General features: G+C 42.3%; 3 protein-coding genes and 1 long non-coding RNA gene across 6 annotated transcripts; 2 read left to right on the top strand and 2 right to left on the bottom strand.

Moving 5' to 3' along the window:
- Window positions 1–1,812: 1,812 nt before the first annotated feature.
- msraa (methionine sulfoxide reductase Aa) lies at window positions 1,813–5,923 on the top strand. Its single transcript, XM_086061509.1, has 7 exons — window positions 1,813–1,965; window positions 2,038–2,156; window positions 3,706–3,774; window positions 3,971–4,090; window positions 4,176–4,280; window positions 4,814–4,920; window positions 5,583–5,923. The coding sequence occupies exons 1-7, from the start codon at window positions 1,910–1,912 to the stop codon at window positions 5,751–5,753; spliced, it is 747 nt and encodes a 248-aa protein (XP_085917635.1). The 5' UTR covers window positions 1,813–1,909; the 3' UTR covers window positions 5,754–5,923.
- On the bottom strand, window positions 5,894–11,222 carry LOC147158753 (12-(S)-hydroxy-5,8,10,14-eicosatetraenoic acid receptor-like). The gene is made up of 4 exons (XM_086061506.1): window positions 10,763–11,222; window positions 9,186–9,438; window positions 8,941–9,081; window positions 5,894–8,451 (listed from the first exon to the last, which is right to left on the bottom strand). Exons 1-4 carry the CDS (start codon window positions 10,912–10,914, stop codon window positions 7,990–7,992), a joined length of 1,008 nt encoding a protein of 335 aa, XP_085917632.1. The 5' UTR covers window positions 10,915–11,222; the 3' UTR covers window positions 5,894–7,989.
- On the top strand, window positions 6,554–15,949 carry LOC147158752 (uncharacterized). 2 transcript variants are annotated; one of them, XR_015090922.1, is made up of 4 exons: window positions 6,554–7,116; window positions 8,248–8,527; window positions 13,870–13,950; window positions 15,004–15,949. It is a non-coding gene; the product is annotated as an uncharacterized LOC147158752 (long non-coding RNA). The 2 variants fall into 2 exon arrangements; XR_015090921.1 differs by lacking the exons at window positions 13,870–13,950; window positions 15,004–15,949 and adding exons at window positions 8,951–9,100; window positions 9,210–9,877.
- Window positions 14,718–21,602, bottom strand: gpr31 (G protein-coupled receptor 31). 2 transcript variants are annotated; one of them, XM_086061508.1, is made up of 3 exons: window positions 21,458–21,602; window positions 17,191–17,751; window positions 14,718–15,501 (listed from the first exon to the last, which is right to left on the bottom strand). In XM_086061508.1, exons 2-3 carry the CDS (start codon window positions 17,731–17,733, stop codon window positions 15,037–15,039), a joined length of 1,008 nt encoding a protein of 335 aa, XP_085917634.1. In that variant the 5' UTR covers window positions 17,734–17,751; window positions 21,458–21,602; the 3' UTR covers window positions 14,718–15,036. The 2 variants fall into 2 exon arrangements, with proteins under 2 accessions (XP_085917634.1, XP_085917633.1); XM_086061507.1 differs by lacking the exon at window positions 21,458–21,602 and adding an exon at window positions 19,171–19,990.
- Window positions 21,603–24,685: the final 3,083 nt, after the last annotated feature.

Raw genomic sequence — 24,685 nt, 5'->3', positions numbered from 1 at the left:
CGGACTTCCTGCAGCATTTTTTGGAGCTGCAGTATAAAACATGCCAATGACCCAGATAGCGCGAAGCAGCTTCAAATGGGGGGAAAAAAATGGTGGGGGGGGGGGGGGGGGTTTGCCTGCCTGCCTTTTGTGGGGGTCGTGCATAAACCCGACGCCCACAGAAATCATTCAAATTGCCACAGAATCCAACATTTAATGATTTTTACAATATGTTAAATGTTATTGAATATGATGCATGTATTTAGCACAAGGGCGTATGCGCAGTCTCGTACAAGTTGCGCATGCACAGCACAACCGCACATTGCGTCTTTTCTTCTTCTTTTTTTTCCCCCCGAGACACAGCGCTGAAATTACGACTTAAAAAAACACGAACATTTAAAATGGTTGATGAAAATGAAATCGAAACATCAAGTACAGTTGAAAGAATACCTGTCCTGGAAAATGGCGCAGTTTAATTTTTTCTTTTTTTTTTTCTTTTTAGTTTTGTTTCGTCTTTTTACCGCACGGATGCCTTTGTAAGCGACGGCCGATGCGTCCGACGATCGGGCGCTTTGCAGCGGCTTGCCGTTCGGTCCTCGGAGCTCTCCGCCGGTGGTCCTCGCAGGAGGTGGGTGGGGGGGAGGGATGAGGATGCTGCAGATGCTGAGAGGCAGGGATGCGAACGTCGGACCTACATCCTTTTTTTTGTTGTTGTTGTTGCATCCTCGACTGTGTCCAGGGAAGCTCCTGAGGCATTCCAACGAGAATAGTGGTTCCTAACATCTTTTCGGAGCGCATGAGGCTGCAGCAGGATGAGGATGAAGGATGACGATGAGGAGCTGGGCGCAGTCAGATGGAGAGAGGAAAGGATGGGGAGGGGTGGTCCTCTGTTACATCCTCAGCCTCCAGCTCTGCACCCCCTCCCCTTTTGCATCCTTCTCTATGTACCAGCTCAGTCAGGGCCCAGTCTATCATGATTTTTTTTGTTTTTGATTTTTAACATGAGTGAGTCAAATGAGCTAAATAGTCATGATCCCTATATGACACTGAATGTTACTGGGCTTCCAGGGCTACTGATGTGAGGAAAATTGTGGCAAAAAAAAAAGATGCTCTGTATGTTTTTTTTTCCTCTCAAATGGAGGCCTTGTGTTGTAGCGATATGAGATTGCAATTTGGTTTCACTGCATGCATTAATGCAGCTCATTTCTCCCCCGCGTCGTCCTTTTATTTGCTCTCACGTGAATTTAAAAGGACAAGCAGTGACCCACGTGGTCTCGTCTTGCATCCCCCCCATGTCCATTCCTCCCCCACTATAAGCCTGCAGACTGACTGATGGGGGCTGGACTGCGCCACTGCAGCCACATACGCCATGAATATCATTATTAAGGAGACCCTTTTATTTGGTGTCAAAGTGAGTAACACACAGCAACCTTTATTCCATAAAGTGTATGTTGGGACCTTCCAAATTCACCCACCGGCCACTTTATTAGGCACAGCTTCTATACGCCTACATTTTTATCACCATAAAAATAATCTTGTTTCAGGAGGCAATTTAACAACATGTGTATGATTGTTGTTTTCGTTTGAATTACAATTTGCTGCACTGCATAGTACAACCACAACATTCTTCTTTTAAAGCCGAACTCTATTGGGAATTGGTTTACTTCACTGTCGTTTTAACAAAAGGACCACAAAAGCATTACAGTTGAATTGTTTTATGATGATATAATGCAGTGTGAATAATTCGGCCTGTAAATTGGGTCTTTTAAAATATTTTAACAGCAGGTACGGGACGTTAACACGAGCAAGGTAAGTAGTGCAATGCTGTACGTATGACGTCATTTTGATGCGGCAATAGCAGAACAGAGGTCAATAATTCACCCGAGAGAAGCCACTTATTTACTCCGATTAAGTCTTCCTGTGTCTTGTCATGAGTGTTATTGGGCAAAGTAACGGTACGTGTGATGTTACACAAGCGTTACTTGGGTAAGCAGCCGGGTGTTACGTAGGTCAGGTGCTATCCGGGCTATCTTGCGTAATGGTGTTCTCCGCCTCCAGACTGAGTCTTATTTGGCGACATTTTGCCAACAGTCGGATGGGAGACATGGCCTCCAAGACTGTGATTCCAAGCCCGGATAGAGCGTTACAGGGCCGGACTGAAGCCATCAAAGTGGCCGGTAAGTCTCCACTGCACGGTGTAGCTTTAGCAAGCTAGCTTCGGGATGACGACATGAGTTTCGCTCGCTTGTAGCGAAGCAACAACGATTTGTTGACGGTGACGCAGTTGGTGGACATATTAAGGATTCAACAATATAATAATGTCTAAATTGTGCAAAAACAGTTTTTAAAAGTTTCGATTTTGACGGATATGCGCGCGCGCAAACGGTCCACTTTAAGGAAGACGTTTGCTAAGTTGTAAAAGATTGAATACAATCAAAAATTGCTTTGGTTCTTCTGTTTCAATATATATATATATATATATATATATATATATATATTTTAACTTAACCCATCTCCACCTATAGCCCCCTCTTTTGAGCAAAATCTGACAAATGTTGTGGCGAGGCAGGGTGAAAAACTAGTTTTTTCACTCGGTCTGGTTAAACCAGAGTGTCGACATTGTGGACATTAAAAACAATCGTGTTGGACATTGAGCGACACGATTCACTGGTATTGGCCAATTGTTGTTGTAACATCACGTGACCACGAGCGTGCCACATTGCGGACTGTCCTCTCCCCTCCCGTTCGTCCGTCCGTCCGTCCATCTGCTTAGGCAGGATGTGTACTCTTTTATTTTTAGTATTTGAGATGGGGAATGTGTGCAGGAAACAACAAGGCTGCTGTCATCTTCAATCTGGCAGCCGTTGCCGTTGGCACCGCGGCGCTCCATCCTCTTCAGTACGAGTAGCGCCGCTGAGTGTTGGCGCGCCATGAATAGATGTGCACTGGCATGCGAGCCGGAACAGAAGAGCATCCTTTTATCCGCCTTTGCCTCCTCACACGAGAACGCAGCCATGGCAGGATGTTGCTTCGATTGGGTGCAGCTTTCACACAGCAACACGGAATCCTGCCATCAGATTAGCTCGTCGCCACCAAGGGAAGAAGCGGTAGCAAAACAGGCCAAAATTCAAGAAGGCCAGGTCGTGGTTTAACCGAAATGCGAGTGTCGAAAAGTTGTCTTGTGACTCCCCTATTCGGTGTTGGTGCTGTTTATATAATAAGTTGTGGAGAGAAAAAAAAAAAAAGGTTGCTTGAGGTAGAACTCCTTAACAGCGCCCCCTGTAGTCGAGCAGTGTGTGGAGGGCTTGGAACAGGTTAAGACTTTTAAAAAGGGATAGTCAACGGTGACGTAACTGCGGCTCAACGCCAATTGGCTGATTCTGACACACGCGTAGGCCCGAATGGAAATAGAGCAGCACTAATATGTAGTGTGTGTGCGTCATAAAGCATCCACGATTGTTTTTTGATAAGCTCATGGCGATGACAGCCGCACATGCAAACACACACACATTTATTGTCACTACTTTTTGTGTGTTTGGTATTTTCCTCAGTAAATATGAGCAAAAACAAAACAGGAATATTAATTTGAGAAACTAAATATTTTTACAGAGAAAAAGTAAAATACACATGAAAAATAATTAATAAAATGAATAAGAATACATTTAAAAACATTAAATGCATGAAAATTATTTATTTATTTTTTAAAGTTCCTATTTTCTTCCTCAGCCAAACATGATGTCAACGGCAACATAACCACACCGCCGTTCCCAGAAGACACGGAGATGATCGTTTTCGGTGAGTAGTTATGGTCCGAACATCTTCAGACCGTAAGTAAGCAGTGTTTCAGAATTTCATATTAATATTGTTTTGTTTTTTATTGCTTAGATTTTTTTTCTTTAACTGTATATCGCAATAAGATTCAATCAGCCCTCAAAGTGGTCCGGCAACATGGCTGACTGTGTGTGTGTGTGTGTTTGGTGGTGTCCCGCAGGGATGGGCTGCTTCTGGGGTGCGGAGAGGAAGTTTTGGCGCCAGAAAGGCGTTTATTCCACTCAGGTGGGCTATGCCGGGGGGTACACGCCCAACCCCACCTACGAGGAAGTGTGCACAGGTACACGCGCACACAAACGCACACATATTTTACAATAACATGCCATATTAATGTTACATAAGTGTAACTTTGATCTCATGTTAAGGCATGACTGGCCATTCCGAGGTGGTCCGAGTGGTCTTTTATCCAAACCAGATTTCTTTTGCCAATTTGCTCAAGGTCTTCTGGGAAAGCCACAACCCGACGCAAGGTACAGTATGCAATATCTAGCTAGCTAGATAGTGGATTATCAAGCTATGTGTTACCCAATAAGCTATCTATCTATCTATCTATCTATCTATCTATCTATCTATCTATCTATCTATCTATCTATCTATCTATCTATCTATCTATCTATCTATTTATTTATTTATTTATTAGCCAGCGAGATGGATGCTAGCTAGCCAGCGAGATGGATGCTAGCTAGCCAGCTAGATGGATGCTAGCTAGCCAGCTAGATGGATGCTAGCTAGCCAGCTAGATGGATGCTAGCTAGCCAGCTAGCTCGATGGATGCTAGCTAGCCAGCTAGATGGATGTTAGCTAGCCAGCTAGATGGATGCTAGCTAGCCAGCTAGCTCGATGGATGCTACTAGCTAGCTAGATTTATAGCTAGATAGCTGGTAGCCATTTAACTATCTAGCTTTATAGATAGTGTTTTGCCAGGACGTACTGTCAGCTACCGCCATTACTGGAAATTATGCGTTTTGTCTATTTTAACGATCTAAATGTTGCTTGCGTTCAGGTATGCGTCAGGGCAACGACGTGGGTACGTCGTACCGCTCGGTGATCTACACCTGCGCCCAGCAGCAGCTCGAGGAAGCGCTCGCGTCCCGAGATCAATACCAGAAAGTATGCACATTGTTATTTGCGGCGATTGATTAGCGTGGCGGTTACATCAGTGCCATTGTGCTTCTTTTTTTTTGTGTGTGCAAATGTGATCCAATTGTGTTGCCACTCCACGATCGTTTGGTCATGACTTGATGTCAAATTGATAGGAAATATGTTGCTGAGCGTCTCCATTTGCTTTCTTCTATTTTCTCACCAGATTGCCCAGACCCCCCGCCAACCCCAATTCCCCCTCCCGCTCCCATCTGTGTGCGTGTGTATGCGTGTGTACATGTGAGCAGTTGGCCCATAGCAAACACACACACACACACACACACACATATACACACACTGTTGCCAAACCATCTGGGTCCTAAATCTGTCCCCCACTAAAGTCACTTGAGTTGCAAAACTAACACACGCGCGCACACACAATGTTCCTAAAAGCTTTAATTGAGTTATTTATTTAATTATTTGAAGTGTCAACCCTCTCACGCGTGTCACATTCTTCACGTTCTTGAGAAAGTTGTGTTACATTTTTTACGGGCTTTTGTTGCTTTGATTCGAGTTTGTGGCAAGAAAAGACTTGATTTGCTAATTATGACGGCAGAGGCTCCTTGGCGGAGGTAACCGGGCAGTTTGCATCCCATAATGTAAATTGATCGTCGCCGCGTGTGCTCATGCAGGTTCTGACTGAAGGAGGATTCGGAAGCATCACAACAGAGATCGCGGAAGGCAAAGCCTTCTACTACGCCGAGGACTACCACCAGCAATACCTCAGCAAGAACCCGGGTGGCTACTGCGGGCTGGGCGGGACTGGAGTCTCTTGTCCAATAGGAATCAAGCAGAAGGCCTAGACGGCCAATTGCAGCCAAGGATCATCACATGCCAAAAAAGATTCAATCAGGTGCATTTTATGGGAATGGTATAATCACACAGATTTATTTCACAAATGAATACTTGAATATATGTTGTACAAATCTGCATTCTTGGAACATTTAATTAAAGATTTTTTGATGCTCTAAAACATTAGTGTGAGAGGATAATGCAGTAGTGCCTTGAGATACGAGTGACTTGACGACAAGTTTTTTTTTTTAGATACAAGCTGTTTTTTACTTTGACATCAAGCCATGGTTATGCTAGTTATTTGCAGGACACGGGGAGTCCAAACCGGTTTTTCACTTTGATCACGTGACATTTGCAATCAACCGCGAGAAGCAGTTGTGTTAATTTTAGCCGACAGCAGAGGGCGATAGTCACTATAGTTGACTTGGAAAATGCGGCTCACCAGCTTCAACTCCTGAATGATGGCAGAATATTCGGCTTCAAGTATTAAATATTCCTGCGATTTCATGGTTCCTGGGAGAAGATGGAGTCATTCAAGTCCAGAAGAAGTAAAGCAGCCACAGAACTTCATAGTGCTATCATGGCTAACATAACTAAGTGCCTCATTACTTCAAATAAAAGTGTGTTAAATTCTTGACACTTGATAGGTGGGAAGGTACTCAAGACACAAATATTTTTGTGACAGATTAAAAGTCATTTTTCTCAATACAGCTCAGGCTTGAGGTCTTAAGTGTCACCACCTACGGCCACCAGAGGGCAACAGAGAAGCGGCTTAGTTCATCTCCTGAGTTTTGTTGCTTCACTTCTCTCATAAATAATGTAACTGCGTGTATTAATACGTAACTTTTTTTTTTTAACAGTGGCTATAATTTGAACAGCTGTCATCAACATAATGATAATCGGCACATATCGTGAATTATTGGGAAGCTGCTTACATTACATTACAGTACAGTACAGTATGTACGTGACAATTACGACAAGAACTAACGCAGAATCCATAAATCACCGCTCCAAGCCGGAACGCAAAACACAAAAGATTACATGATTAGATTTAAGGAGGTTTAAAGCCAGCTAAGGGAACAGGTTTGACGTGTTTCTGTTGTCGTTGTCATGGTAACGTACTGCTTCCCAATGCGTGTCGCACTAAAATTGATCCGAGTGAGAAACATTGGCTCTGTTGATTTGTGTCCGAGTGGAAAACGAGGCCATAAATTCTATAATTTTGTCACCTAAAAATACTGTATAGCGAATTTGAGTGAAGTATTAATTTTCCTTTACGTCTGTCTGAAACATGAACGACCATGTCAATCTGTACAGGAAGCCGCAAAATACTTTATAAGAAAACAAAAAGCTACGTGACAAGACGTCTTGATGGTAAGTTAGCTACTTCAAGTACACTTAGGACACACAAACACATTTTATTTTCCACATGAAAAGTATATATATATTTTAAACTTAGCAAGTTTATTACAACTTTTGTATAGAATGTTCAATGTACATAAGTAATCACAAATTCCCCAGCCTTCTTAAATAGTGGCCACAAATTAGCATTTTGTGTGCATATGATAGTGAAATTGCGGCCTCAATTTTTATTCCTCCAATTTGATGGCATTTAATTACTGGTTGACTTCGATTTGTGCTGGCAGCATAAATTCAGTGACACCTTGAGCTACTGTGGTTATTTGTTCTATGGCGTACTTATATCATCTTTCCCCATTGAACTGAACCGAAATGCCATAAATCCGTTCCTCAAAAAGTTTTTTTTTTTTTTTTTTTTTAAACAACACTCTATAACCTTTTACTCATAAAAAATACTGTGTAAGCATTATTTACATTCAACTGAATGTAAAGAATTAAGCAGTTTGTGCAGCATAACATAATTCATAATAATTCATTGTGCATTATGTGTATAACTTGGCCACTGGGGGCAGTATAAGGCAGTCATGAAGACACAAACTAAGAAGACTTGCACAACTACTGAATGTGACTTAATAAACTGTAGTAATATTAATCTTTTTTGCAAAGGAATGACAGCTCATGCCACAAAACTCTTGTAAGGCGGGTGGGTCCCTTGCATCTTAAGGTACCACAGTGCACTACTTTTGATACATTATGCTAACAACGGGGGGAGATCTTGCCAAGACAAATTGTCCCATTCTATTGGCAGATGGATCATTTTGCGTCAATCAATATATTCCTCATTTCATTACCTCCATTCTTGTTTTTAAGACATATTTTTTTATATGTTCATACTTGTAATTTCTCAACCATTGGCAAAGAGAGACTCCTCGCCGTCGTCGTAGTAGTTGTAGTCGTCGTGGTCTCGGCCTTGCGTAGTCTCTTGTGCAGGAAGGTTGGACAGAAGACGTCCAGGTAGGCGTCCTTGAAGCCCGAGTGGCAAAAACAGTAGACCATCGGGTCCAGCAGGCAGTCCATGAAGGACAGCACCATGAGCGCGTCGTAGACCTGAACCACCACGTCCTCTGTCTCCTGCCATTCTTTCAGACGCACAAATAGCAGCACCGCTCGGGCGACGGCGCACGGCAGGAAGCAGACGGAGAAGATGACCGCCACCGCCACCACGACGCACATGGCCCGCCTCAGTTTGGCCTTCTCCCCCACCGTCTTCTTCTTGAGCCGATGGACGATGCGCACCGTGCAGTAGAGCAGGATGATGAAGGGGATGATGATTTGCGAGAAGAACACCACCTATGGCCAAGACCCACCGCCAGACGACACGCTTAGAAAACCACAGACGGCACAATAACAACTGAGGGTTAAGGAGGTGTTTATTCCAGTTGAGGCTATTTGTTGTTGTGGATGACACACTTTGCTGTGATGCTGTGTTTAAGGAAAGTCACGGTTTCATTTAAGGTGAAGCCATTATTTGTTTTAATGAATGGCGAATTTAGTGGGGAAAGGAGGTGTTTATTTGATGTAAGTATTATGCGCTTAGAATTTTTTATTTATTTGAGGTAAGGCATTTATTTATTTTTATAGAAGATGAATCATGAGCGGGTTTATTTGAGTTGACGGCCTTCTTGGACGTAGTGGAAGATACATTTGGGTAAAAAAAAAAAGGCGTTTATTTGAGGTGAGGCATTAATTTGTTGTGGTGGATGATACACTTGGGAAAAGGGTGTGTGTTTTTTTTCTTTTGCATGCACGATTTTTGAGAGAACTCATCGGGCTCAATACCTCTCTGAAGGTGTCCGTGAGGTCGTTGTCGTCTCGCCCGTGGCTGTTGCAGCATTCAAAGGTTTTGAGCATGGTCGGGATGGTGAGGGGCAACAGGAGCAGCCAGATCACCCCTGAAATTTCCGGAGATTTTTTCAGGACCTTGACAAAGCCGCAAGAGGTAAATAAATAATAAAGGAGGCAGGCGGATTTGAATCCAAAATGTTTTTGAAAGTACGCTATAACTCAAGTCGAACAAACGATACCTTAACGTAGTTCCTCCGTCCAAGGTACACCACGTTGAAGTAGCGGTCCAGGGACAGGATGACTAAGAAGGCGATGCTCGCCCCGCGGTTGAGGAAGAGCATGAAGAGCATGGCCTTGCACATCCAGTTGTTGGGACTGCGCCTCTGGCCCAGCTGGTAGCTGTGAACCTTGGCGGGGAGGCAGGCCACCAACAGGAAGTCGGCCGCCACGATGTTGAACAGGAACACGCTTTTGTTCTTCCAGAACTTGAACCTTCAGGGGTGAGAAGGAAAGTAAGGACGAGGAGGAGGAGGAGGAGAAAGAAGGAGACTCACAATCATTTAGTATTTATTACCCAGTTTTGGCCTTCATTTCCTATTTGACGTAATGGAAAAATGACACAATGGAATTTTTTTTTTTACTTGTGGTAAGGCATTTATTTGTTCTAGCGGATGACGGTTTAAAATCGTTGTAATGGTTGGCACTTGAAAATGAGGTGGTGTTTATTTGAGGCAATACGTGTTCGACTTAGGGGATGACATTTGTAAAAAAAGTACGTGTCTACTTGAGGTGAGGTGTTTTGTTATTTTAGTGGATGACGTAAAAATTCGATGTTTATTTGAGGTGAAGCATTTATTTGATATAGTTGAGGACATATTTGATGACAAGTCTGGTGGGGGCATTTATTTGTGGTTATGGATGATAGAGACGTCCATTTGATGTGAAACACATGGGGGGAAGGGGGGGGCAGTTATTTCTTAGGATGTAACACAATTAGGGAGGTGTTTATTTACAGATAGCTGTTTATAGTAGTGGATGATGCACACGGAACATTTATTTGAGGTGAAACGTACATTGCTGTAGTGGAGGATGAACTTCTAAAGATGTTTTTTTTAGGTGAAGGCATTTATTGATTGTAATGGATGAGGGGTAGAACACGTATAAAATTGTGGTGAGGTGTTTTTTTTGTATAGTAGAGAACATACTACATTGACTTGACATGAGGTGTTTATTTCTTTTTGTGGATGGCAGGAAATTTCTATGCTAGGTGAGGTGAGGCATATATTTATGTAGATGATACTCCTAAAAAGAGGTGTTTATTTGAGGTAAGGTGTTTATTTATTTTCATGGATGACACATGCAAAAGAGCAGATGTCAATTCAAGGTGATTTAAAAAAAAAATAGTAGATAGCAAACTAAGGAAGTTTTTATTTGAAGTGAGCTCTTTCTCGTCGTGGGGGGTAATTATTTGAGGGGAGGCATGTAGTGGAAGAGGCACTTAAGAAAGGATGTTTATTTAAGGTAAATCATGTACTTCTTTTCATGGATGACGTGGAAATAATTGATATTAAATTGAGGTGTTTGTTATAGTGGATGACATACTAACTTATTTGAGACGAGGCATTAAAAGTTGTAGACCAAACTAACTAACATTCAAGATTGACAAATTCTTCCTTTTAAGCAGTTTGACAAGCACAATGGATATTTTCACCCACGAGTGAAACATTTCTTTGACCATCACAGATTTAAAAGCTCACGAGAGAGCAAGTCTTTGTGCGTCAAATATCGCGTGGACTAACGTGAGAGGCGGAGGTACCTGAAAATGAAGATGTAGAGGACGGACAGGTTGAGAGGCAGGCCGAGCAAAAACTGCCCCGCGATGATCCCGGAGAGGACGTTGTACGTCACGGCGTTGCTAATGTTGCAGTGATGCAAATGGTTGTCCACGGCCGACACGTTGGTTCCCATCGTCCTCGTCCGTCTCCGCTAGCGGTTCTGGTTCGCGTCAAAACTTAACAGCGTCCTTCTGAGAGTCTGGTGAAGCTTGAGTCACATTCCCAGAAAGCGCTCAGTTGTTCGTAAACGCTGAGCTCAAAGGTGGCGACTGCTGTCGGGCAGATGAGCGAAGGTATAAGAGCCAGGGCCGTCCTCTTCTCGTCCTCCCCACGCAAGCGGACTTAGTGAGAGAAGAAGGGGCTTCACACTTGGAGGTGTGGTTTCATGTCAGGCCTCCCCTGACTCTGCATCCTCTTGGCTCCCATTTCTTCCCACACAAAAACTCCCACTGATATCAATGAATGCATCACAAGTTGACTGCGTTTTTCCCGAGCCCTTTGCTGGAAAGAGCCGTGAAATTCCTCAGGTGTCCGTGACAGACACTCACTCATGTCTGCACATGTTCCCGCTTCCTGCTAGCCCACCAGCACATCTCTGGCCCTCTGGTGCTTGTCTTTGTTTGAGGTGAGGCCTTTATTTGCTGTTGTTGATTTGTGCACTTGACCCTAAAGTTTGTCGCATCTTTTAGTTTTAGTCGATGACAGATTTGGGCTCAATAGACATTTATTTGAGGTGAGGTGTTTGCGGCAGTGGCAGTGGCACTTGAAACAAAGAGGCATTTATTCACATTGAGTTGTTTATCCGGCTTAGACACTGAGGTCTTAGACTTTGTTTGGGGTGAGGCATTTATTAGTTGTAGTGGATGACACATTTGGGAATCAGTCGGTGTCCATTTGAGGTGAGGTGTTTATTTGTTGGAATGCATGGCTTGCAAGGAGGCATGCTATTTGTCGTAGACAATAATGTCGTGGACTATGACTGAAAGACACTTGAAATGAGGCGTTTATTCAAAGTGAGGCATTTGTTTTGTCAAAGATCAAATTTGGCATCAGCCATTATTTGTAGTTCGTTACACATTAGGACTGATTTAAATTTTTATTTATGTGAGGTGAGGTTTGTATTTTTTTTAATGGATATATTTGAAGCGAAGAGGTATTTATTCTGTGACTGAGGTGTTTATTTGTTGTGGACACCGAGGTTGTAGATTTTCTTTGGGGTAAGAAATTAATTAGATGTCGTAGAGTCTGACGCATATGGGAATAAATTGTAGGCTTTTGTTTGAGGTGCCGAATTTAGTTGTGAATGAGCCCCCTGAAAAAAAATGTATTTATTGGAGGTGAAGCATTTATTTCCTCTAGAAGAGGATGTCAGAAAAGTTTGAAGTTAGGCTGTTTGCTGCTACATGACCTTGCTTGATAAAAACCTGGCCAATGATTGAAGACTCAGATGGCAATCATTTATCAGCAGGTTATTCGCTCGGCTTCACGGGCGATTTGTGACGTTGCCATGGCGACAAGAAGAAGATGACGCAGATGAACACATTTTGTCTTGCCGTTTCCGCCCTCGTACGCGCCACTCACAAACCGCGCATCTTGTTTTTGCAATCTCATCTCTCCCTCTTCCTGTCTGAGTGCCACGCTTCGAGATCGGTGAGCGAGATCGGCTGCTTTGTAAAAAAAAAAAAAAGCACCATTTAGAATTCTGAGGACTTCTTTTGGGGAAAACACTTGGTTATATTTCAAAAGTGATCAACCTTAAGCTGGCGTGCTGTGACACATCCCACGCATCATTCCAAGCTTTATCTCCTCCATCGAACCAAAACTGCCTTGCCTGGTGTTCCGACATGTCTCACCAGGGCCGAGAATCACAAAACAATACAACAAGACAGCTTTGTTTCATTTTCGTTATTGCAGCACTTACAAAAAACAAAGGGCTTATTTGAGGTGAGGCTTAAAATTTTTCAGATGATGATGTAGAGGTGTTTGTTTCAGGTTTGGTAATTGATGTCGTGGATGGTACACTTTGGGAAAATGATGTGTTTATTTGATATAAGGTGTTTATTTATTGTACTCGATGATTTGCAAAAGCATGGAGTTTATTTGAGGTGAGGTGTATTGTAAAGTGGGAAGCACACTTGGACAAGAGCAGATGTTTATTTTAGGTTTGGCCTTTGTTGTAATGATGTCACATTTAAAAAGAAGAGGCTGTTTTTAGGTGAGGCTTTGAATTTTTTCGGTTGTTTGATGCACCCGGAATAACAAATTTAGGTTTGGAAAAGGGTATGTTTATTTGATGTGAGGTGTTTATTGTAGAGGATGACACTAATAAAAAAAAAATACAAAAAAAAAGTTACTTGCGATGAGACATTTATTTTTATCTCCCTTGTCTTGTTTACATTATATATTGGATGACACACTTGGAAAAGAGTAGAGGATTAATTTAGGTTTGGCATTTCTTTTCGTGGATGACATACACCAAATGAAGTTGCTTATTTGAGGTGAGGCTTTTATTTTTTGTCATGGATGATGCACTTGGAAAAACAAGGTGCTTATTTGAAGTGAGCCTTTTATTTTTGTAGTGGATGCCACACTTGGATCAACATTATTTGAAGTGGGGCATTTATATTTTTCCGTGAACGACACATCTAGAAAAAAAAGGGCGTGATTATTTAAGGTGAGGCTTTTATTTTTGGAAGCTTATGATGCACTTTGAAAACATTTTTTTATTCCAGGTGAGGCTTTCAGTTGAATTGGATTATGCATTTGGACAAGAGTAGATGTTTCTTTTCGGCCTGGCATTTGTTATAGTAGATGCCAAACTTAGGAAAAATTAGATACTAAGGCCGTTTTTTGTGGGGGAAAAAAATCTGTATTATAAGAGTGGAATACTTTTAATGCAAACTGTTTCTGATGCTCTATCTATGAGTTCTCCATTTACTGGAAATGCTTTTCATCTGTTTCCATCTCAATGTTGTGAGGTGTCATAGATGAGCCACGTACACACACTGTTATTGTAAAGGTAGACAAAACGATGACACACAAATGAATGAATGGAAATCAGCTCATGCTGTCTCACATCTTTTTTTAGATGCACAGGCATGCGCGCACTCGCCATCTGGATAACCTCATACGACTCATCATGTGACCATCAGGCGATGACATAATCCAGGTGAACGATTGCTCTGGGTCTTGTTTTCCTGGGAAATCCTTCCGTACATACACATAATAGTTTTTAATTCATCAATCAGAATTTTTGTAGGATATCAACAGTTTATCATCTGACGTTTTGTTCCCTTGTGGATGAAACCTGTCCTCCCCTGTTAAGCCTTTACGGAAATCAGCAATGACAAAGTGACATGAATAATCGGCATCTTCCCGTAAGGACCTTCACATGTTACGCAACACACATTGTGAAGTCATGTAGGATTTCTGATTATTTCGTCATGCGTGTCAAACACGAGAGCATGTTTCTACTTCCTCATTACCACACTGGACACGTCATTAGCTACTCCATCAATTAATATCTAATGGAAAAAAATGCTCACATAGGTTTAGGGCTGTTTAGAATTTATTCATAAGGAAAGTGCCATGAGAGCCACGTTATTTGAGGAGCGGTCTTTATTTTCGGTTGTGGATGACAAACTTAGGAAAAAGACGGTACTTATTAGAAGTGAGGCTTTTTTTTGGTATTGGATGACACACTCAGAAAAAAGTTGTTTATTTGAGGTACGGTTTCTATTTTTGTTGTGTATGATGCACTTGAAAAAACAAGATTTTTATTTCCGGCGAGACTTTTTTTAGTTTTTTGGTTGAACTAGATGACGCATTTGTACAAAAATTGTTGTTTATGTCAGGTTTGGTATTTTTACAATGGACAGGAGCATAACCGTTTTTTATAATGAAGTGGGAAAAATGGACTTAAATTGAAAATTAGCCCCTGGAGACACAAACTTCATTTATTTACAAAAAAATAGTTTTGTAGAACACCTCGTGATAAGGTACATTTAATTTTCAAAATCACATTCACCCTAATCTTATACATTTTTGAAGAACATATTTTCATTCAGTCAGTCAGTGATTGGTTTTGAAAACCACGAAAATGTGTCCTCTTTAAATCCGGAATGTCGGACCTTTTGTCCGCCGTGCAACTGAACACACTTTAATTCTTAAAAAACAAACATAAACAAAAAACTGAGGTCTTTGTATTGTTGATTTCATGGAGTCCCAGCTAACGAACGAGGTCCAGTATCGCCCCTCAGATGACGTTGTTGCGTTTGGGGTTGGACGTGGTGTTCCCCGTGGAGCTGTCCATCGGCAGCGGGCCTTCCTTCAGCAAGAAAGGAAAATAGTTGGACAAGTAGAGCGCCTTGAACTTGGTGCTGCAGAAGCAGTAGACCAGCGGGTCCAGCAGACAGTCCAAGTAGGACAGAACCATCAGGCCGTCGAAGGCCACGGTGGCCTTGTCCTGGTACGACTCATGCCACTCCTGCACGCGGGCCACCAGCAGCACCACCCGGGCGATGGTGCACGGCAGGAAGCAGAGCGAGAAGACCACCATGACCGAGGTGACCAGGAAGACGGCGCGCCGCAGCTTTGTCTTGTCGCCCACCGTCTTCTTGCGCAGGCGGTTGACGATGTGCACGGTGCAGTAGACCAGGATGGTGAAGGGGATGAGGATTTGCGTGAAGAAGACCACTTCTCGTAAGCTGTCCACCACGTCCTGACACATGGCAATGACACAAAAAAGGAAAGTGAAGCCCCCTCAAAATGCAACATCAAAGTGGACGCTTACCCAAAGATTTTCTTTGCAATATTATGTGCCCCCACTAGTCGAAACACATTTGTGGAATATCATCCACTCGTTTTTATTAGGGGTGTCAGAATTAGTGCGTTCATTTTTAGTTCATTTAAAGTTCACAGCTGAGTTTCAGAAAATAAGTGAGCCGTGATTGGTCGTTACATGGGCTCTCAGCCAAGCTGAATTAATTAACCAATATTAGCTCTTTTAAAATCAGCAAAAAATTTTGTTTTTTTTACTGTTTTTTATTTTTATTGATTTTTTTTTTTACACCTGAATACATTGAAAAAAAAGACAACAATAATGAATGTAATCCTGTCACCTCCCCCCAAAAAATAAATAAATAAATCCTCTCTGTTGTAAAGTTTAACATCTTTTGGCATTCTATGTATTGTACAACAGCCAAATGTTCGTTCTGCCTGTCATTCATATCTTTAATTGTTATAAGCATCAATGTACCAAAAAATATGTTATTTTAACCATTACATTATTTTATTTTTTTATTCGACCAATTAATCAGTTATCGGAATTATATTCAGCTAAATATCGGAATCTCCGTCAATCTAAAAAAACAATTCATACTGTTGAGGTTCTACTATCTAGCCATCGTTTTTACTTACTGTAATGCCATTGCATGTGGGAAAGGAGAGCCAAAGTCACTGATGCACTTTTCAGCCATTTTTTTTTTTAAATTAACAGTAAAATACTTAAACTACCTCATAGGAAAAAGTCTCAAGCTCTTCTTGTGTTCTATTATGTTTAATAATATAACTGCTCACAGACGACGATCTCAGGTTAATTATTCACTTTATTTTGTACTTGTATTTTGTTTAGCCTTAGTCTTGCATTGTGTGTGTGTGTGTGAGCAGCAATGCTAAGATAGCGCTACATATACTTTTTTTTCTCTCTCGTCAGCTGACCTTCCACACGATCAACTTCACTCATGTCAGAGATGGATCAAATACAATTAACGGTCTTGAAGGAGCATACTTGTAAATATCAAAGATAATTTATTATTTAATTAGTATATGTTAAACGATTTAGAGGGTTCCACAAACCTAACTTTAATTTATGAAATACAATTTAGAGTCTCAGTATACACAACATACAGTATGTGCTTTTCTGAATATTGAAATCAGTTTGGACTAACGGACATTTTTATAAACCCTGAAGACAATTTACAGTCTTCAGTGTACCTAATGTACATTTCTATATACACCAAAGACAATTTAGAGTCTTCAACATACTCAACATATTTGTTCTTGTAAATATTAAAGATTTTTTTTTTTGGTAAACACAGAAAGCCATTGAGCTCAATCAGTGCATGCGCGTTTTTGGACCGCGGCAGGAAGCCAGAGTAGCAGCCGAGATCCCATGTAAGCCTTCTTCCCATGAGGCCACAGTGCTAACCACTGAGCTAACAGTTTTATTAATAGACTGGCACCACACGTCAAGCATGGAGCCAGTGAGACGGTTTTCTGAACACGTTTGCTCCAAGGCCCAGTAAAGTCTTCCCCTGCTGTGTCGTAGTTTTATCTTTTACGTCGCCGACTTTTAACACAAAATCCCCACGGTATCTCTACAGGGCAAATGTCCCCGGGTTCGCCGTACCTTGATCAAGGTGTCCTCCTGGTTGCCGTCGCTCTTGTGGCTATTGCAGCAGTCAAAGTTCTTGAGCATGGTGGGAATGGTGAGTGGCAGCAGCAGCAGCCAGATGAAGATGGAGATGTGCGGCGACTTCTTGAGGGCCTTCAGCAGGTTCTTGCGGCCCGGGTGCACCACGTTGAAGTAGCGGTCGATGGACGTGACGGTGAGGAAGGCGATGCTGGCGCCCCGGTTGAGGAAGAGCATGAAGAGCATGGCCTTGCACACGGCGTCGTTGCTGTTGCGCCGCTCGCCCTGGATGTAGTTGTACGACTTGATGGGCAGGCTGAAGAGCAGCAGCATGTCGGCCAGCACCAGGTTGAACAGGAAGACGTTGTTGCTGTTGGACTTCCAGAACTTCAGCTTGAAGATGAAGAGGTGCAGGACCGACATGTTGAGAGGCAGAGCCAGCAGGACGATGACGATCATGACGGCGGCGTAGAACTTGTAGAGGCCCTTGTGCGTGGCCTCGCAGTCCTCGATGAGCTGGTATATGGAACCGTTTGCCATGTGGGTAGCCGGAGGGTCCTTGGGGGGGGGGGGGGGGGGGGGGAGGAAGCGTGTAAGGAATTTGTCAAACTCGAGTATGATAGCAAAAAAAAGAGTGCAGTCGAGAGATAGGAAAAACCAGGTCAAGGAAGTAAAAACCCTGCTTCTCGTAATGATCTGGTTTACCTGCCGGTTGAGCACTTGAAGCTAAAGCCAAACTGTGGCAGGGTTTTTACTTTCTGGACCCGAAGTCGCCATCTCTGCTGCACTTGCACCTTGACTCGACTGTAAGTGTGCCGCTGTGGGAGTGGTCACAGCTGAATTCCGCCAATTATATTTTATATTATAGCCAATCAAAGTGGCTCTTTTCTGGCGCATTAGTCACATACTAGAGTCTTGACATTGCGGAAGCACATCTGCTTCGTGAGATGGGTACTTGGAGACCCCCCCCCCATGCCCCACCCCACCACTTCTGATCGTTCATGTGATTTAGAGGATTTGATGCCCGCTGTTCATATATTTATGAATCTAGCTATCTACCCTGTGCCGGTGTTAGACATGGTCTGAGCAGGTTAAAGTTAGATCAAGGCTAGTTTAGATCACATTTCTGCTATCAAATGGTCACTCCGCAATTCCCCAGCTCGTTGGAGACCGATTGACTAAGTAGCCCTTTCAGTGCCTTGCTCTGATATACGAAAATAAGAATCCGCCGTTTTTTTTTTTGCGCCACTCTTCTTTAGACAGCTGGCAAAGGTGAGGCCCTTTTCCTGCACAAGAGCACTTAGAAACTCATACCTTTATTACATCTCCATTGGATGAGGAACTTGATTTTGGAGTCAGCCAGCTCACCTCCTTAACCGGAGTATGTAAGAAGGGCCACATAACTCTGATTGTGGCCTCCCTGCTCTGGCTAGTTGCGCATTGTACCTTTTAAAGATGAATTCATTTGTTTTAATTTTAAACCATTAATTAAACGGTCTTGCCCCCGCTGTACCTCTCTGAGCTACTCTATTCCTTCACCCCCCCCCCCCCCCCCCGCCTGGTGCCTGAGGTCATCTGATCAGCCGCTCCAAGAGAAACTGATGTCTCGCAGATAAATACAACAGACGGTGCTATTTTTTTTTTGTTATAGAAAAAAGACGCAACAAAAAAATTGCTGGTGTTTTTGTGAGCAGTCTGGACCGAATTCATAGAAAATCAACGGTGAAGGTAAAAACTGATTGGATTTGAGCTCAATTAAGTTACGAGCTTGCTCGCGGAACGAGTTTAACTCAAAAGTTAAGGTCGAGCACAGAGAGTCATTAGCAATATGCGTGTGTGCAATAGTGCGGTAATACCAAGCTATAGCAATTGTGCAAATAATGCAGAGTGACAGAGAATTTGAGTCAACAATTTAAGAAGTTAAGAGCACGGAGAACCGTCTGCTGGTGTTGCTGCGGATGATCCCATATTGCCTACCTGGGGAAAAGAGCTGGAAAAGGTTGTGTCCAGGGGGGGGGTGGGCCAAGTCCAAGACAATTTTGCCTGCCCTGATTTTATTTCTTGCAGCTTGCTCGTCCTCAAAAGTGGGTAGTGGCGTACCGATTATAGAGACTGAACCCGTTGGGCATCAAGTAAAAAAAAACCAACAAATCCTTATTTTCAAACCCCAGAATCCTGTCCGACTGGTTCCTTCAGTAGAATGCGCGCCAAAGATTTTAGCAAGAGGGGGTTCCTGGTGTTCTGCGGGGTTCCCGGCGGACGCAGGGTCCTTGGCAGGTCGAGGGGGGGGAGGGGGGGGTCCTGCTTGTTTTGCTTCTGTTCACGCCAGCGAGCTCCAGCTCTGGAAGTGATTCGCAGCGGGAGAGTGGCGTAACTGGTTTCTGCGCGGCAGTCAAGGCTCCTCCTTATAGCCCCGGGAGGTGAGTCACCCGGGGCCCAGCGTGCACGGCCTGCAGTGGGATGGCTCAACGTCAGCACTGGACGTGCCTACGGACGACGTCCATGCCGACGTGCTTATGGGACGTGCTTGACAGGCGAGCCGCAGACATCCTGCAAATCTCCTTGGCACCAAGTGTGAGAACTATCTGCCGAGCTATTCCGAGGGCTGCTTCGTTCGGTCCCACAAGCTCGCATGGAGCTGAGATATTTTCTCATGAGTGACAAGCTTCCCAATGCCTCCACTGGAAAAGCTCGCGGAACTCCCATTTGGAGTCTTCATAGGCGTTTTTACAGTAGTTTCTCCAGCGTGGCCCGTCGGTGTACCCCCCTCAGCGTCACTTACTGAGCTTGAGCTGCCACTGTGGGATTTGCTTAGGGTGCCTGGGAATTAACGGGGGGGGGGGGGGGGCTGCTGATTTACGTCCCTGCCAATGCGGAAGGAGAAGCTGCGAGGAATGCGGTGCTCCTTAGGGAAGAGGGGAGGTAGTGGAAAAGGGTTCCCGCATGCCTCCTGACTCGACAAGTCCGGACAGCTCATTCGATGGCAAACTTTCTGCCGTCAGACAGACGAAAGACACAACAGGCTTGACCCAGACGTTCACTTCGAGGACTGGATGATAAGGCCTTAAAACTTAAATCTGTTTTTGCCCCTTAAAAAAAAAATCAAATGGTTGACTCGTCCACTAAACACAAAGATCTGCGCCTGCGCTCGCATACGTCATGTTTCTTTTTTAACTTAATATTTCTATCTGTTTACATTGGAGCTGACTTTTGAACCCTTTCTCTTCAGGCGACACTTTATTTGTCCACGAATGGCAGAGGATCAAGGCGCGCCAGGATCCTTGTAAAACTCAACGGTCTGCGAAAGTGACAAACCACTACGAGGCACATTTATGGCCTATAAAGATAAAGCTGACTGTTTATTGAAGTGCATCGTAATGTTTGACTGGTTGCCGGTTGCCAAAGTAAAGCGTTTTGGTTCCATATTTTTTTTTCTATAGCTTTCTGTTGTAGGACTTAATATTTGTGTGGTGTTAACAACCGCAGGCGCACTATTACATTATTTTCTAACATTTTAAAAAGTAAAAAAAACAACTAGATTTTTTTCCTAACATGGCTTTTTAATTTTTTTATAAAAAAAAAAAATCTTATCACTGATAAAAAAGACTTTCTGAAAAAGTTTTTTTTTTTTCAAACATGTCCTTTTGTCACCATACAACTTTTTAAATATATTCTCGTAAGATTACAACATTCATTCACATCACAACATTTTTTCCCAATATCAGAGTTTATCGTAAAGTGTTTCTCTTTGACCCTCAATTGACGTCATCAGTTGTTATGACTCAGCTGAGTCAGCGTTAAGTTGATCATTCGGTCACTTCATCAACTCAAATGTGATTCAGTTTCACTGGTGACAAATGATGACATGGTGCTGCTGTTTTTAGTTACGCACCCATTTCAAGCAGTTGACGTTTTTACGTACCAGTAACGAGCTGGTATCGAGGATTTACACTTTCTACTTGAACTGACTCCTTTTTGTCATCCAAGCGAAACGGATTTGATCTCACAGTTGTCAGTTTTATCTTAAATCTTTCATTCCTTTGCCTCGCCCGCCTTGTTTTGCCCCGAGACATCTTTGACTGACGTGCTGACATCGAAGCCAACTCAAGCAACTCATATAATTACGCGCAAACTCCGTCAGACGTTTAACCTCCAAATCACTGGCTGATAGCTTCATTATGCTTTAATGCCATTAACCCTCACCCTGCAGCTCCTCAGCAGTTCGTAAAATATTCCATGCTTTAAACACATAGCATATTCTGACCTTGTTCTTTGTGCGCACCACAACAACTGCCCCCGAGAGGTTTCGGCAAAAGATCCCCTTGAAGAGAGTTTCAAGAACTCAGGAAGTTGTTTTTGTTTTTTTAGGGCAGTGGACGGAAGGATGAGGCCGCAAACCAATAACAGGAACTGAAAGAAAAGGTTAAAAGTTAACCTATATGTACAGTTTATCCAAAGTGGCAGTTCACACCTGTAGGGAGGAGCTCAGGCTGCGAATGTGGACTTGCCCTACTGTCAACAGCAAACCCTATATGATGATATTTGGTAATAAACAAAATGTTTAATTTCAAAACACTTGTCTTAATGTGAAATCATTTAAATGGAATGAATCAGTTCCTGGCTCAAAATTTCAACATCCAAACACATTTTAGGCAATGTTTGAGCATTTTTTTTGTAACTTTCCTAACTATCATGCATCCGTAAAACTCAACTGAACTCACTCAACTTATAATACAGCGAAAGTAAAATTCCGGTGCTGAAAATTTTTCATAAATGAAAAGTTAAGGAGTGCAACATCTGTCCTTTTAATTACCGGTAGGCGTGTGTCTTAAGCCTCACTAAACACGCGCTTTAACTAATGTACAAATTACTAACTGTCACTAAGTGTAACATTTAGCTACAATTAAACTAATTATCCTTTGAAGATAACATAATTTGCATACAGTAATGGATAGGGAACAGGAAGGGAAATGGCATCTTGTTGTTAGCATTTAGCCTTAGTATCTTTGTTAGCGACACATAGCCTACTGTATTTAGCCATTTTAAACTCAGTTCACAAATGTTTACTGCCTTAGAAGTGTACAAATACATTGAAAATAACAACTTAATAAAAGTGAAATGAATACAGCTAATGGACGGAGAACACGAAAGTCAACCGTCTGTGTAGCCTACACATTTGTTAGCTTAGCTTTAGCCTAAATAAACAAATGTAGGCTACGCACTTTATCATTCTCTTCTAATGATTTGGCATGCTCTGAATTTAATGCAAATGTTTTCCCCTCATTGTGCTGTTTTATTTATGCGGATCACGCTGAATTTCCCTCACAATGTTCACACAGTTGAGCTCATTTAATCAGTTTTGTGTGTGCAATGTGGCTGATAACAAAGACCACAGAGAACATGGAAGTCATGTGATGGAGACCATTTCGGAGAAAGTCAAAACATTTGTGTGCGTCCACTGGCCTTACAATCAAATGCCGGGATCTTTTTTTCTCGCTATAGTGGGTTTCCTACTAAACTACTAACTTTTTAAAATTTTCTTTTTTTTAACAGATATTGTAAAAATAATTGCTTTTTCTTGGGTAAAAAAAAACTGAGGTTTACTTCCTGAACATCTCACCGAAGTATATATTACATAGTAAGTCTCACAGACTGCCTTTTAGGAGTTTGTCCATTGGCCTTTAAATAAATTGGGGTTTTTTTTTCATCTAAAATGTGATTTTAAATATATTTTCCTCTTTGCTTGTAGAAAGAGCAGATAAGTGGTACATGCGAACCAGGCAGGACAGAAGGGGAGGAGGGAGGTGAAGCTGCAGTAAAACAGGCCAGAATCCAGACTAATTGCATATTAGGTGTGGTTTAATGTTATGTTCTGTCGGCATAAATTGTTCCTCTGTAGTTGAATGAAGTTTGACACCGGATCACTTTAACACTGTAAACAACTACAAATGGGCCTACGTGTAATGTTTTACTATCTGTCCGCGATCCACCCAAAATTGGTCCGCGATTCACCAGCTGAGAATCACTTTTACAGCTTTTCATCCAAAATGTAAAGCACTTGCAATTATAATATTGGGGGGGGGGGGTGATGTAGACTTCCAAGTAAATTTAAAACTTGTATGTGCACCTTTTCAATCAGGATGTTTTCATTTGTCATTAAAAGTGTTTTCAGATTACAAATACGCTACGTTTAAGAGGCAATCATTCAACATGTGCACACAAACACTACACAAAACTATTTAAGCACCCCCCCCCCCCCCAAGCAGACGAGTCGTTGCCTGCGTGTTGTGAGATCGTCTCGTCATGCCTTGCCTGAGTGAAGGCATGTCTCAAGAATCCTCTGTATACACATCTTTAAATATACATAAATGTATGATGACAAGTACAAATACAGTTACATTTTTCTTTAGCGCAAATAGAGACAAACTGTGCAAACAAACTCCTACGCTGTCGTGTTAACAAATGAGTCAATAAGCAACTCTGAAACTATGTAACAATTGCGACAAGAATAGAGCAATGCTGCCCTCATCTGGTCTTCGTATAAACCGTTTTTAAAAAGAATATTTGGTGGGCTGGTGGTTCAACTCTGCACTTGAGCAAGGCACTGATGCACCCTCTCAATTGTAGCTCATGAGGTGCCGGATTGTTTACCTACTGCTCTGGCCTCTCTCCTCAGTGCAACAAAAATATATACTAGAACATAACATGATTTCCCCTTGACGGATTATAATTAGTGCAATAAATTGAATTTGCCACACATTTTTCTACACGCTATTTTTCTACACACATTCTCCACTCGCTTTGCGGTTTGGGATTTAAAGCTTACCGTGGCCTTATTTAATAGGTGAAGTAAAGCGCACTGAAGGCGTGTGCAAACAAAACATGATAATGATTCTCTGAAGGAGGGGATGAGGTCACTTGTGAGTTTTCCTCCAATAGAGACCACTATAAACAGGCCTGTTCAAGGGCCTTTAACTTTAAACTTTGTTCATTTATATATATATTTTTTAGTTTACATTTCACACTTTTTTTTTTGTATGAACCTAACATGGATGTTTTGGGGAAGTGGGCGGAAGCTGGAGTACCTGAAGGAACATAAAAGGATCCCTCATATTATATTTACTTATTTTCCTGACAGTTAAAGTGTGGGCAGTTAAATATTGTGTAAATTTGAATAAAAAAAAAAAATCCTGATTAATCTCGTCATCACCAAAACTCATGCCCACTTCGACCTTCTTTATTAAGTTGTATTTTAACTTAATTCTAAATGTATTTATTTTTTGGGACGTCAAGATTTACAAAAGATAAGAAGGGCAATCGTTTTATTTTTTCAGAGGTTGACGTACAGACGTCCACATTAATTTTAGTGACGACGGATCGCCGTTTCCCGGGTTAAAGGACGTCAAGCTTTCTTTGTTTTTAATTATTATTATTATTATTATTTTACGATTGTATGTTACCCCTGCAAACGCGTTCGAGTTTTTGGTCGTTC

Source organism: Leptonotus elevatus, chromosome 18 (assembly GCF_054856555.1).
Source record: "Leptonotus elevatus isolate MCC_2025b chromosome 18, RoL_Lele_1.0, whole genome shotgun sequence".
In the NCBI taxonomy this organism is placed as follows: domain Eukaryota; kingdom Metazoa; phylum Chordata; class Actinopteri; order Syngnathiformes; family Syngnathidae; genus Leptonotus; species Leptonotus elevatus.
This window is presented reverse-complemented; position numbering and strand designations above follow the sequence as displayed.